Source organism: Delphinapterus leucas, chromosome 10 (assembly GCF_059928025.1).
Source record: "Delphinapterus leucas isolate spDelLeu-1000000601 "Yukka" chromosome 10, BTC_Dleu_Yukka2, whole genome shotgun sequence".
Classification (NCBI taxonomy): Eukaryota; Metazoa; Chordata; class Mammalia; order Artiodactyla; family Monodontidae; genus Delphinapterus; species Delphinapterus leucas.
This window is the reverse complement of record NC_143138.1, coordinates 84,436,460-84,451,824: the sequence shown is the minus strand read 5'-3', so window position 1 is coordinate 84,451,824 and position 15,365 is coordinate 84,436,460. Positions and strand designations below refer to the sequence as shown.

The 15,365-nt window shown below is 36.3% G+C and overlaps 1 protein-coding gene across 4 annotated transcripts in view; it reads right to left on the bottom strand.

Moving 5' to 3' along the window:
* The window catches only part of MITF (melanocyte inducing transcription factor), a 222,609-nt gene that overhangs the window by 72,909 nt on the left and 134,335 nt on the right, over window positions 1–15,365 (bottom strand). For all 4 annotated transcript variants that reach the window (XM_022572571.3, XM_022572572.3, XM_022572574.3 and 1 more), the window contains exon 2: window positions 13,198–13,447. In XM_022572571.3, the coding sequence (XP_022428279.1) occupies window positions 13,198–13,447 (250 nt within the window). The remainder of the gene's footprint in view (window positions 1–13,197; window positions 13,448–15,365) is intronic.

Genomic DNA, 15,365 nt, shown 5'->3' with positions numbered 1-15,365 from the left:
AACAGCATCAACATTTATTTGAAAAAGAGATATATATGTAAGCAAGGTGGATATTTAATTTATAAAAGTTGGCGGACAAAGGGATTCATTGATCCCTCAGAGTTCCTACAAAGGCACAGTGGTTTCTGTGACTTAAAGTGGGAACTACTGTATAAGTTTAGTCTCTTATTATTGTTTTATCCCCAACTCATCTCCCCAAGATTTGGCGGGATTAATCTATTTCTATCAACTTTGCATAAGCGTCTGCCTATAACGGGAGGCACCAAAAGACTCTAAAGAGCTACTGGATATTTTGCAACTTCCACTGATCAATTTTACCTGAAAGCAACATTTCCTTTGCTTGCCTTCCGCATCGCCTCTCTCCTCAAACAAAGTGCCTACCAATTGTACCACTGTTGGAGATTTCCATAACCCTTTATATGTTTACTTTAGGTTTAAGAGGTTGACCTTATTTGCACTAGCATTTCCCAATTTTACTTAACGTTTCTTACAAATTAACTTCCAGGTTTCTACAACACTGATTCTCAAACATGAGCCTGCATTAGAGTCTTCCAGAGGGCTGGCTAGAACAAATTAATGGGCTCCAACCCCAGGGTTTCTGGCTCAGTAGGTTTGAGGTGAACCCAGGGAATTTGCATTTGTAAAGAGCTCCCAGGTAATGCAGGGGCTGCAGGCCCCAGACCACATTTTGAGAACCACTGAGCTACAGAACACTTTCCCAGAAACACCTTTTGGAGTTAAGTTATACACACCTAAGCTTCAGGTCAAGCCGAATGAGGATTTTACATCACAATTAAATGTGCTTCCAGAATGTTCTGTCTTTCCTCCCCTGTCTATGTCAGTGGTCCTAAGTGTCAGTATAAATGCGCACAATGTCTCACACTCTTAACGTTGTATTATGAATTCTATCAATGTTATGCCAATTAATGAGTTGAAAAAATTCTTTAGGTATATGATTTTAATATAAATTTGGAAAGCTACTGGGAAAATTGAAATCAAGTTTACAACGGTGTGCATATTTATTAACTTATATTATTTTAAGATGATAATAAAATAAGTAATAAACATCGAGAAAATATGTCACTCCAAACTCAGGAAATCATAAAATCTAACAATAGAAAGATTTTTCTTTCTGGAACTTATGGCATGCTTAATATTTTTACTCCCTTGGTTTTCTCGCTTGTTGGAACTGAACAAAAATGCAACTCTATAGGCTCTTAGTGTTTATATGAAGAACACATTAAATCTTTCAAACATAGTTTACTGATTCTAGTATAATCAACTCATTGTATGCATTAAGAATGACAAGGTATCTAATAAAATATAAATGTCATTTTAGGTGTACTATTTCTGGTTTAATAAATGGTCAAAAACTAGTATAAAACAGAAAACTTGGGTGCCTGGTAAATTATCAGCTGTGCTGAAAATTCCTAAAAATGTACTGCAAGTTAACTGAGGGAAGAAATTGCCTTAGCAGCATTAGCACAAATAAAAATTATATATAAAACTCCTTTAAAAAAGTAGGTTTCAACGTCCAACATGTTCGTTCAGCTACTACTGAATACACATTTAAAGAAGAACTAGGATTAACTGATCTCCTTTACCTTCAATGTCTTTTCTGCACCACGAACATTGATGAGATGCTTATATGTTCCTGAGGCTTTAGTCATCTTTAACACGCTGCACAGGTGCTATTTAAGTGTGATATGTGTAGGTCTGAGAAGCAACTGGATTGAGAGTATGAGTAAGATGTGTGACTAACGAGTTAAGAGCTGTCACTGCTCAGGCCTGAATGGAAGTCTGTTGGCAGAGGTGGGTCCAAATGCCACATTACCAAGGGTGACTCGGCTGTGCTCTCCTGGGAAAGGGTGTTTTGACAGGAAATATTAACCATACATAAGATATGTCAACTAACCTGGGCTCCAAAGGGTTGTGACAAAGAAAATAATGACTAAAAACTTTGGGGTCTTCTTTGGTGGGGAGGAAGGCAGTAGGAAAGCAGTCGTGTTGGGTAGGTGTAATGGCAGCAAATGAAGATGGGAATTTGGATTTGATAATAATAATTACTATATTTATTTATATTTTTCATTATTAACATAATTACTATATTTATTTATATTTTTCATGATTAATATTCATATTTTTCATTATTAACAACAACAAAGCAGAATCCTTTACTGAGCACTTTCCATCAACCCAGCATTGTGCTAAATGCTTTTGATCTGTGCTAATATAGAGGCCACAGGCTACATGTGCTACTGAGCCCTGGAAATGTGGCCAGTGTGACTGAGGAAATGACCTTCTTACTTCATTTAAACTTGAATTTAAAGACTTATACTCAACTTAGTTATTGGAAATCTTTTAAATGTGTTTGAAACAATCTGATAGGTAGATATGAATCTACCTTTTCAACTGTAAATCTCATAATATCTAAACTCAGATTGAGTAATTCAACGAAAATTTAGAATCTAAATGGAGATGTTCCTGTAGGTGTAAAATACATACCTGAGTCTGAAGACTTAGTATGAAAGACTTAATATGGAAAAAACAGAGAATGCAAAAACTTGGTAATTCTTGCATTGATTACATATTGAAATGACATTTTGGATATACTGAATTAAATAAAATACATTGTTAAAATTGATTTCGCCTGTTTCTTTTTACTGTTTTTAATGTGACTGACTAGAAAATTTAAATTTAGATATGTGGCTCACATTCTATTTCTATTGGATAGTGCTGCTTTACATGAACTATCTCATTTAACCCTCACAAAAATTCTCCAGGCCAGACACTATTACCTCTATTTCACAGATGAGGACACTGAGAACCAGAAAGAACAGGCAATGTGCCTAAGGTCACCCAGTTAAGTATTGGAGACTATCTGCTGATACGCTCCAATTCTGAGTCATCTAATCTAATCCCAGGTTTTTCAACAAGGATGCTGATTATGGTTGCATCTCAAAGCATAATGAAGCACATCAGTTGGCATTAAGGGGAATTTGGCATCCAAAGAATAATTTAGTGCAGTGTTTGGATACCAAGGCTACAAGGCTGAAGTCATAAGGTTCTGTACTTCTCATAAATTCAATCTTTTAAGATTAACCTGGCTGTCATTAATATCACCAAACACTTAATGCAGGAGGACCAAAGGCCATCACGACAGCCTGTCTTACCAGACGAAGGATTCAAATTAAATTCCATCAAATCACACTGAGTCAATACACTTTGACAAGCACCTCACATCCAAAACCTCCAAGAGCTTGGAATTTTTTTTTTTCTAATTTGCTCCCCCTTTTTCTTCACCAAGAGACAAAAGAAAGCCCAAGAAAATGCTGAATGGGGTAAAAGAAAATGCAACAAAGTTAATAGGGGACTATAGATGCCCTTCAGAATTTGTAAAAACACAAAAACAAGAGGGCACGTTTCCATCACTGCACAATATTGCTTTTGTTTAAGAGCCAAGTCTCAGTCTTGAAACGTGTTGGTAATAAATCAGCAGGAATTATTTTAAATCAACCGGTTTTATGAAATAAGCCAAGAGTTGAAAGAGGCAGGACTAATTACCAACATTCCTTGATGAATTACTTAGCGGCGTGTGCTAAGTCAATGTGCGTCTACGTCTTGATCCCCAATTTTATCCCGTACTTATTTCCCAGGAGGTAAAAAGAACATGTGGCTAATTAAGGCACCGATTTCCACAGCCAGAAGTACTCAAGGTAAGATTCCTTTTGAAAAAAAGAAAAGGTTCTTTGCCTGGTACTTATTAATCTAATTTTTACTACTTCACTAGAAAAACAGAGCTAATCTTGTCACCTTTAGGCAGTCTGAACTACCATGCAGTGTTCTGAAAAAATGTTACATATTTGTAATTTAGCCAATAAGAATTTCTTAAGCCTTTCCTAACCAGCAGGAATGTCTCTGGTTTGTCACTTCTAATTAAGTCTCAACAAAATTTCTAGCTCCTAAATTTTAATTATACGAAACTCAGGGCCAACAGGGGAGATTACAGCAAAGCTATGCCTGGTAGTAAGGTAGTAGAAATCTGAATTTTGCTTTTCACGTTGGGCCTCTCAACAACTTTTAAAAGTTATTCACATAAGAACCTACTGTATAAAAAAAATAATAAAATTCAAAAAAAAAAGTTATTCATAACCTGGTGATTCAAATCCTTTTATTCATTTTTTGTTTTCAGGACCCTTACACCTTGCTATCTTTCCTTTAAGGAAGACCATTAGACTTACATAATGTGCACACATCTAGTAAACTCACCTGATGGAAGAGTTCGGCTGCTCAAAAGAGTTACAGGTGAAAAAAACTTTGCTAAGACTCCTAATAAAATGCATTAAGAGATGCCCATTTAATTATATGAAAAATGTATGCATATGCTCTCCTGGTTAAAAAAATAAAATAAAGCCTTTGACCACCACCATCTCCAATCTCCAAACCCATTCCAGAGGTAATGAGTAAGAACAGTTTGGTATAGATTCATCTAGGTCCTTTTCTAGAATATTCTCTAGTTTTTAAAACAGTGATTACAACAGTTCTTTTTCTAGGACCATTATCTACTTTAATAACCTCCTATTTTATCTGCTCCAATTTTGATTCATCTCATTTTTGCAAAGCTATAAATTAATAGGCAAAAACATCTAACTTTATAAACGAGGTCTGAAAGACTACTGTATTGTTGGGAGCTAAATTTTCCTTAAAGTTTAGACTGATGCTCAAAGAAGTCAATAACAAGAGACATATTCAGGGCAGGAGCCAATATACTAGTACTGATTGCAGCTCTAACCTTGTGCAAAGCCACTGTACTACTTTACATATTTTTAAACACAGATCCCACCCACTTATTTTAGTAGGGCAATGTTAAAATTAGATTTTGCTTACGCATGTCCACAATCTCTATTGTTCAAGAGCATACCTACAGAAGGTGGTCTTTCAAATCTAAGTTCTTCTTTTAATTGTTGGGATTATGTAGGTAACATTGTGAAGAAGATTCATGACCTTTTCATACAGTAATATAAGATTTATGACAGCTGACATTATTAACTTAGAAGCAAACAGAAAAAGAACCAGAACTAAAGTCCCAGCTTTAACTGCTAAAATACAGCAAAAGTTATAATACATACTGCAGGGGAAGAAAAACTCTAATGCAACCATAATCTCAGGAGAAAATTCATATTAAAAAATATGTGCTAAGTCTACCAAATTGAGTATTTTAAAAATCATTTACAACAATACAAATGTATTATTGAAATGTACAGAACTATAAAGCATATGAATTGTAATAGCCTAGGCCAATAGGATTTCTAGAACGTAAGTCATCTTGAGTTATGATTTTTGGATGTTGTTACAGAAACTTTCACTGTAGTGCTTTTTGACCAATAATGATGACTATAACTAAACCATAAATTACCATAGTGGTCAATGTGGCTAGGCGGTCTTTTTATACAGCAAGAACGCGTCCAGGTTTTCCATCTGGCATATCGTGGAGACTCAGGGATACACTTTAATTATTCAATATGGATGGCCCCTTACTAATTTCAAATGCTTAAGATCAAGTATCCTTCCATTAAGCCTGTGAGACTCCTCTGTAGTTTCTCTTCAACCTCCCACTTTGCTCTACCATAGTCTGTTACTGGTGATTTTTTAAGAAATGTTTAGAGGCTATCCTTGAGCTATGTAGAGGAAGCAGGGTATCTGGTTATAAGTAAATAAAGTAGGCTGAGGGATCTAACTATGTGACTTCAGTGACTTATCTCTCTCTATGCATCAGTTTCCTCCTGCGGAAGATCAGGCTTATCATACTTATCTCACAGGGCTTCTAGAGGGATACATAAGACGAAAGATATGAAGGGTTCAGCTTACAACCTAACACAGCCAGTAATTAATGTCTGTGCAGTCATCACCTGTCCTCCTCAAAGTTGCTTTAGGTAATACCACAGTTATACCAGTAATTCCTATAAAAATTTTAAGCTATGGTCTGAAGATCTGTAATAAACATTTGCTACAGGTCCCAGGTTACCATGTCGGTTGAGAAACTAAACACTGCTACTTCTGCCTCCTAAAGTTTCTCAGGTCATTCACTGTAGGAGAGGAACTACCACCAATGGTTACAAAACTGGGGCCACGGAGTCCAACTGAGTGAGTTCAAATCCTGACTGTACCACTTGCTTCATCGACTTCTAATGAGCTACTTGACCCCTTCGCCTCAGTTCCCACATCTGTGAAATGGGGACATTAGTAATAACTGCCCAGTGCTGGACATGCCAACCATGACTACTATTCTAACAGTTCTCCAGGAGATACAGACTAGCTGGAAGGCAGGTGGCACATCTATAAGAGCCTAAGTATTCTCTAAACACAACACAAAGAGAGGAGTTAAGAAAGATTCAGCATAGAAACAGGAATGTTTCTCAAGTCTTTTTTTTTTTCCATCATCACCTCCCCTAAGCAGCCTCTTTAGACCTTTTTTTTTTTCCCCCTAACTACCTCTCCCCTCATCCCCAACCACAGGAAATTGTAACAGGTACATATACTGTATATCTGCTTTTGCACTATGGCCCTTTAGAGGATCACAAAGCATTGTAACACCTTAGATTTTTTTTTTGGCCTTCAAGAGCCAATTTTTGTACCCCTGGGGGACAATAACCCCTGTTAAGAATGCATGTGCTATAGGTCACATGCATTCTTCAATGTGATGTTCTTTTCATCACACTGGAAAGAAATTACCATTCAAAGCCAGATAAAAACAGAGGCTCACTCCAATTTTCAGTCCTCACTCCTAGGCCCCAGACCTTAGTACTCTCCTTAACATGCTACCCTGACCTCCAGTTATAGGATTATGAGAACTGTGTAAATGAGAAGAGACTGCGCCTATCAGTATGGCTTCTTTTAACAACAGAAAAGGAGGAGATGAGCAGCTGCTCTTCATGTAAACCCACAAGGTGACTTCAGTGATGGCAAAGTAGCTCTTTGAGAAGATAATAAAGATCCTCGTCCCTAAAGAGAATGTGACCCTCCTAAACCTGCAAGGCTCAGGTGTCCACTGAGCACAGCAGACCCGATCCACTACCTGAGGAGATCACACCACCTCGATTCTATGGTACCCCTTGGCCACATAAAAATGGCCATGTGCTCATAGTGGGAGAAATCATTTCCGGTTTGTGTGCCAATATTAACAAGTGAACATGGAATTACAGCTGATATTTCAATGTTTCCAGGAAAGTGGAATTAATTCATAGGCTTAGCTATGTCAAGGCTGACTATTTTGTTTTAGATAGTTGCTCCCCATAGGGCTGCTCTCTCAAGTGGACCAGGCCTAAAAATCTAAGCAAAGACGACTTTCTTCAGCCAGCATTTCATTACTAGTCCCTAGTTACTAAAAGCAGTGCAGAAAGAAAAAGACGTCTGAAATTAATCAATGCACATTTACTGAGATGCGTGCCCTACTTAGCCCGGGTTAAGTTAGAGTTAGATTTCACCAATGTAAGCCAACTCTACAGAGTACTTTCTTGTGACAGCCCTGAGATGACTAACCCCTTACCCATGGAGGTATGCATTCCCATTTGCACGGGAAGCAAATGGGCTACCGGTTGCTGCCCAGGCAAACGGGCACACACTTGTATCACCAGAATGATCTAAGTGTTTCCAATACACAGGGTAAGAAGTTCCCATTCTGCCTAAGGAGCAGGGAGTTTAAAGCAATATTTTCAGAAGTACAGACAACCCAGAAAGAGAAGAAACTATTTCCTTCATGGCATTTGAAAAGGTGAACCAAGAAAGATAGGGTTTACGTCCATCTGATCTAAACTGCCTAATACATTTCTTCAGACCTCGCTCCCACAAAAGGGAACTGTAAGCTGAAAAGCAGCAGAAGTCAGGAAGGCTGCACCCTAAACTGTTAACAACAGCTTCCCTCCTAGGAGCTCGAGAAAGGGAAGAGGCAGAGGAAGGGAGGAAGAGTGTCCTGCTGGATTCTCCTTCCACACTGCTTAAATCGGTCCCAAGTTAACAAGTATTGTCTATAATTTTTATTTTTTTAACTGGAGTATAGATGATTTACAATGTGTTAGTTTCAGGTGTACAGCAAAGTGAATCAGTTATACATATATCCACTCTTTTTTAGATTCTTTTCCCGTATAGGTCATTACAGAGTATTGAGTGGAGTTCCAATAAAAATAAGTTTTAAAGGGAAAGAAAATTACCTTATATGTGACACTGAACACATCAAAGTAATACGACGGAGAGATTCAAAGACCCTATAGGGAAACAAGGTCTCTAGGAAGACGAAAAGATGTTTGTGGAACGTGGAAACTGAATCCCTTTGTCCCCAAAAGAAGATATGGTCTTGTAAACACCGTGTTTGATTCAAAAACAAAAGGACACCGAAGTTTATAAATAATTCTGAAATCAAAGCTCACTGAATGTTTGTGTAAGTCACACTGACTGGTAACAAAAATATATGATGGCCCATGGACTATGGGATTAGAAGAATACTCAGATGTCCTTTCTTATGAGGTCAGCACCTCCAGCAAGGTTCCCTAACTAAGGGGACCAAGGCAAGCCGATCTGAGACATGCTGCATCTGTTCTTGCTTCTTTTGGCCAATGTGATGCTATCAAGGTTCTGTATTCCTGCCTAAACCAGGAAGAAAATCAAATGCATAATGGGGTGTGGGAGCCATCCCTTCTTCTAATTTGTAACCTACCAACTCACCTGTAGCTTCACGCACCTTCTTCCTATTTCTGTATTATACCTAAAGCATAACCTACACCTTGACAATTCAACATCAGGTAGATTTCATAAATTACAGAGAAAGGCCAGCAATTCAATCACCCACCCTTTCCCTCATCAGTGAAATCTCATGGAATGTTGGTTGTCGGACATGGTGACAAGAAAACAGGACATCCAACCATCCTGACTTGTTAGAATCACCATCTAAATGGGATGCCACACCATGAGACAACCACCAAATAAATGCCAACGTAAATTCAGTTTACAATATAGAGGGCCCTGGCAAAATGTGTTTCGGTATCTGATGAACAGCAAGCATCCTTTCTCACTCTGCACTAATCTGCCTGATTCCTTGGATTACCTGAGATGATTTGGAAAAAAGGAAAAATTTAAAAATAAATTCCTTCAAACTACTTAAAAGAAAATATCCTAAAATTACCAAAAATACATAATTTTTCTTTTAAATTCATTTAACCTTTCTCCTCAGGAGAAAGAAAAATTCAATATACAATTTACTCCAGAGAAAACACCTTGCCTTTAAATTTTTAAATTCCAAGGCGAAGAAAGGAAGGAAGGGATGTAGAGAGGGAAATCCTTTGCAATTTCCTATATATTTCTAAACAAAGAAATGTTTTCAAACTATACACTAAGGTTTTCAAGGTATACACTCTCAGAGTCCATGCAGGGGGAGGAATTCTGATGAACCTGCCAGTCCAAGATTACAGCAACCAGGTGTTTCTATAATCAATCAGAGCTGGAGAGATGAGACCGTGAAAATGCATGCTTGATGGCTGTGCGGACAAAAATGCAGTGGTTACTATGTGGTGCTTCTTCAGCCACGAGACCTCACATATGTCCACAAGGCCTTTCCCTGGTTCCTCTGCTTTTGTCCGAAAGAAGCTATAGATCAAATTTCAAACCTCAGGCTTGCAAGTCAAAAACCCACCTGTGGAAGAAACCACTTCCATTAATGGTTCTTAATGACATACTTTGTTCATTTGCAGTTTGACATACAGAGTCTGTTCACTACTGTGGAAAATGCATTATGCACTCCAGGAACTGGCTCATTAACGACAAAGAAGCATCCTTAAATTACAATACCCAATTGAATAGGGCTGTTATTAAGAAACCTAAAGGATATCTCCAATATGTAAATACATAGCAATACGATTAATCATTCCATGTCGCCTAACATAAAAATCAATAGTATGAATAAAGCCATAAATTAATTAAATCAGTGTAGAAACCAGAGGCTAATCCTGCAAAGTTTCATGAATTTATAGGCTGAACGACGACCATGTGAGGAATAAGTAATGTGAATTTCCAATCCCTATGAATTCCAAAGATTAGTCCTAAATTTACTAGAAGCTGTCAACAATTTAAAACATGTTTTATAAAGCTTCATATTTTAAGCATAACTCTACAAAAGAAAAGGAATTAACCAGAAAACACTAATTTAGCTTTTCAAAATCAGTCATTCAACCCACTGGCAGCAAAATGTTGGTAACATGAGTTTGTGTGTGTGATTTTCTATCAAGTTCTTGCAAACCAGTGGGAGGAGAGATTTGCCCAGGACTCTCCAGCACACGCTAGCATGTCTGACTGTACACAGCTACCTCCACTGAGAAGCAGGTATGTTCTATTTCAGCAATTTAAATCTTTAAAAATTAAATGATGAATTTACTCAGACTATACTATTACAAAGGATATTTATTCAAAATAATCTGTATCATCATGTATAAATTAGTACGCTCAGTGTTACGCCTTGAAAATGTATATTCATAGAAAAATGGACCAAGATTAAGCAAATTAGCTGTTTTTCTATTAACCATTTACTTCATAATAATATGCTTACGATTTAAAAACTATAAAAAAGAAAAAATCATTTCTCTCACTTACCTTTCCCTAATAAATAATTCATAATATTTTCATACATAAAACTTTTGAAAATATGAGAAGTATTTTCATAAAGTACTAAGTATTTGAAGTATTTGAAGTAATCATTTATGATACTCTCCTTTAAATTGTAATTTGAATCTCTTAGAATGCCATCTTATACGAAATCATATATTTTTATTTGATCTTCCACCTACCTAAGGATACTAAAATCTGTCTAAATAGCTACCAAACCTCTCCGCATTGCTATGCCTACACTTCTTTCTTTTCATTTATATGACACACTTCACTACTTTATATAAATGAAGTATAAAAATGCACAAGTTAAATAGAGATTAAACTAATTCAGTATGAAATATAAATTTACCACTTGTTCATTTTTATTTAGATTAGGTCTCCCAGTTCTAACAATTTATTCATGCTTTAACTTAGGACATATTTCTGGCATAACTAAATTGAGGGTTGCAGCTAAGGCCAGTGTTACCAGGACATAGTAACATATAAGGAAACACGGGTATATTATTCAAACCAATTAGTATAGATTTAAATTTTAATCATTTCACGATTACATATTCTAAGTAATAAAAACTTTTTAAAACGATGTCCCTTTTAAAAGTGATATGGAAATGATTTTTCAACATATTTGGGTAATTTCTCTTCCACTGGATATAACTGCCTTAATAGGAATATAGATTTCAGCTAATATATTTTAATATAATATCAAGAATTACCGTTGACTTAGACATAAACCACTACTAACACAAGTCCGTGTCATCTCTTCCAAAATTTGTCCTTCAGGTTAAAAAAACAGACTATTATAGTAAGTAAAACAGACATATTTCTCCACATTTTATTTTATTATTACTTAATTCATACAACTTTAAATAATCTAAGGTATAGGCAAAACAATTATGATTCTTGTGAACACCAGACAACTTAAAGAAATCTTAGATCTGTAAAAACCTAGTGACTGTCAATTTTCACCCAAGCAGAACAGAAAGATTTAATGTAAAATCTATTTCCAAGAGAAAACCTTGCCTTTACTTGGGCGGGGAGGGGGGAGAGGGTATGCATAAAATACCTATTAATTGTGGCAATACCCAGAACTTCAATCACATTAGAGTAAAATTTTATGCTAAACCATTTGGATCTTTTCCACCCTAACAGAATTTTAATTGGTTTCTCTATGCAAGAGTTTCAGTACTTCATCACTACGTTTTAAGAGTCTCTGCAAATAAGAAAACAACTGACTTAAAATTTGTTTTTAAAGAATCCCTTTCCTACTTCCTGGTAAGAATCACAGATTGCTTCCCAATGAAAACACAGCATCCTCTCTATTTGCTTTCATAGTAAACTTTAAATAGTGGGAGATGTCCTTTTTCTGAGCACAGAAATGAATACAATGCCCAACAATCAATCACCGCCGGTGAAGTTCACATTGTTTAATGAACAGTAATACTTGGGACACTTCCGAATGAAATAATTAGGTGACGGGGTTAAAAATATTAAAAAATAAGGAAGTCCCCTTACTTTTCTTTTAACTTTACCTGCATCAGTCACATTTAAGAGTTGGAATGTTTATCTTTTTTTTTCTCTTTTTATTATTTTATTTTTCAATACTCGTTTTAAAACAAACATTTGACGTTAACATAAACATCTAAATAATGTGCTATATCTTTCTAAATTTAAAAAATATGTACTGCCAATTTGACTTAAGACACATTTTTCTTCATTAGTAAGATTGCTCAATTTGCTTTTTTTCTCAAATTTTAATTTTTTAAATAGCACTCTGTTGAAATGATAATGAAAAATTCAATCTAACCTAATTTCTTTTTTTTTTTTTAACATCCTGGAATGTATCTTTAAACAAGCAGTAACTCCCAATGTGATGTGGAGGACCCATGTGTGAGACGGAATTCTATTCTTAGACTCCTTACAATTTCCCGTGGTAATTAGGAAGCTATATGTCCCCAATAGAATGATGCTAACAAGCTCCTGCAGTTTCTACTCTAGCAAGAAATCAAAGGGACCCAAAACAGACAACTCACTTCAGTTAAAGGATTATGCAGTCTGGTTATTAAAGCGTAGAAAGCGCTTCTACTGTTTTATATCTGAAGAGACTTTCTAAAAGAATCAGATTCTACAGCCGAGATTATTTACTCAAGAAAGAAGAAAACTAAAGAATGGCCATGGAACGTATTTAGGGAAAAAATATATAAAAGCTATTAGAAGAAGCTCATTTCAGATAACTTGTACATTTTGAAACTTTCCCCAAGAAAGATGGAAAGATAACATAACAAACCTCTATTCCTCCTTGTAATTTCTCATGAAACATCAACACTCTTCCCCCATTTAGTGAGGGTTACTATTAAATTTACAGTTATTTGGCATCCTTCTTTGGAAATGCAAAGCCATGTAGAAATCAATGGAGTTGACATTTATGAATATGATTCACATGGGTCAATATAACCAAATACACGATGAGATAAATAAGACACCTAGAAAATGGAAAATGTTGAAGAAGAAGAAGGCTTGGCCCAACCAACAAGAGTGACATTCACGTACCTTAAGGACTTCCATTGGCACCTGGGTGGCAGAGGGGAGGGTGGTGGGCACACTGACGTTTATGGCTGGTGTCTGACTCACGGGCACTCTCTGTTGCATGAACTGGGCCGCCTGCAGCTTCTGCTGCTGCTCCCTGCGTTCCTGTTCCTGCATCTGCTCACGCATGAGTTGCTGGCGTAGCAAGATGCGTGATGTCATACTGGAGGAGCTTATTGGAGGCTTGGAGGCCCCAGGATGATCCTCGGAACTGCTGTGGGAAAACCAAAAAACACAAATTTAGTTCCCTAACGAAACACTTCATTTGCATTTTGGGGTATCCTAAATTGCACCAAACTATGAAATGAGCCTGGGCAAGTATAATCAGATCGCAGAGTAGTATTCCACCTAATTGAAAATCAAGAGCTGACAGGATTTAAGCCATTAGTAGTTGAATTAAAATAAGTCAGCTTGATTGCATCTAGGCATTTTTATCATACGCTTACTTTTTTGACATTTTATACTGCATACTACTCATCACCACCAAATATAGTGCCACCATATGAAGTGCCAAGAAGAGAGGCGTCTTAATGGCACCCAGATTTCCACATTTAAAAATAAATTGTTTGATTTCCTTTTTTATAGCCAGATCTAACCAAATAACTACTCCTAAGTGCTATCTAAATTCCTTGAAGATATCTGAAATGTTTACTAACACAGAATAGTTTAAAGAAAAGGTGTACTTTGTCATGGGGAAATTTTTCTATGATACAGGGAAGTAAGAATTATTAATGAAAGAAGCATTTGGACCAGAATGTTAACACTGAACTCGACCCCAGTCTTCAGGAAAGAGGGCAGAAGACAAGCTAGTTTGACAACCCAATTCTTCTTTCCCTGGTTTTCTTTATACTGTCTTTTCTTCTGATTCACCTTGGCAAGCCCTATCCTACACACACTTTGTGAGTTCCCCATGAGGCCTACCTCCAATGGCATTGGTACTTATACTACCCAAAATTATTTAAAAAGCTTAAACCCTTGTTGTAAGTCAAAAAGAAAGGACTTCCTGATTTTCCTAAATATGGTTTTCTATTGCTTATCTTGCCAGCTCTATGACATCAGCAAATAATTAAACCTCTCTGCCTTAGTTACCATATCCAAAAAAGAGGAATAACAATAATTTTTTTAATTACCCATTTATTGAAATGGGAGATGTTTTTTAAATGTCTTTTGCATAATTTATATGCTAAAGCCCTACCTCTTAGGGATTTTGTGAGGATTAAATAAAATAATGAATGAAATAAGGCACACAGATCCCTTAATGAGTGCTATGTAGTACTGCCTTAATAAATGTTTGCTGTTGCAATTATTATTATCTAGAAATTTTAATTGTTTCCAGTAATATCATTTTCTTTTTTAAAAACATCCCTATTTAGGGCAAAGAATATAAAATCTTAATTAGCACTGGAAACAGAAAAAGAGTAACATTTGCCAAAATATTCACTCCAAAATTACTCTCCAAAAGAAGTATTTTGCACCTTTAAGCTTCCTTCCTTGAGTATAAACCCCGATATTGTCCTTATCTTCTAACAAAGGCAAAATAAAGCCATTAAATCACAGACCAGCCTTATAAACTCCTTAAAGATAGGAACCTTCAAACTCTACAGGTAAAAAAACATGCTAAAGGATGAAGAAATGTTTGTATTTCACCCTCACATAGTCCCAGAAAATTACATAATAAAACTTATACTAGCAGTTAACTCATTACTCAGCACAGAAAACTGGTTCAATAAACTGTGATAAGTTAATATAATATAATACTATATATAGCCACTAAAAATGGTGTAGAGATATATTTATGGTTGTGAATAAAAACTACACAATATAATAAACTTAGAAAACCCAGCTGCAGGAAAGTATTCAAGGTAGGATTCAACTTAAAAAAAAGTTCACTACAAGAATAAGTGCAAAGATAATGCTACCCTGAGCCATTGCCAGTATACATTATCACAAACCTTTAAGAAAACAACAGTATTGGGCTTCTCTGGTGGCGCAGTGGTTAAGAATCTGCCTGCCGACACAGGTTCAAGCCCTGGTCCGGGGAAGATCCCACATGCCACAGAGCAACTAAGCTGGTGATCCACAACTACTGAGCCTGCACTCTAGAGCCCACGAGCCACAGCTACTGAGCCCAT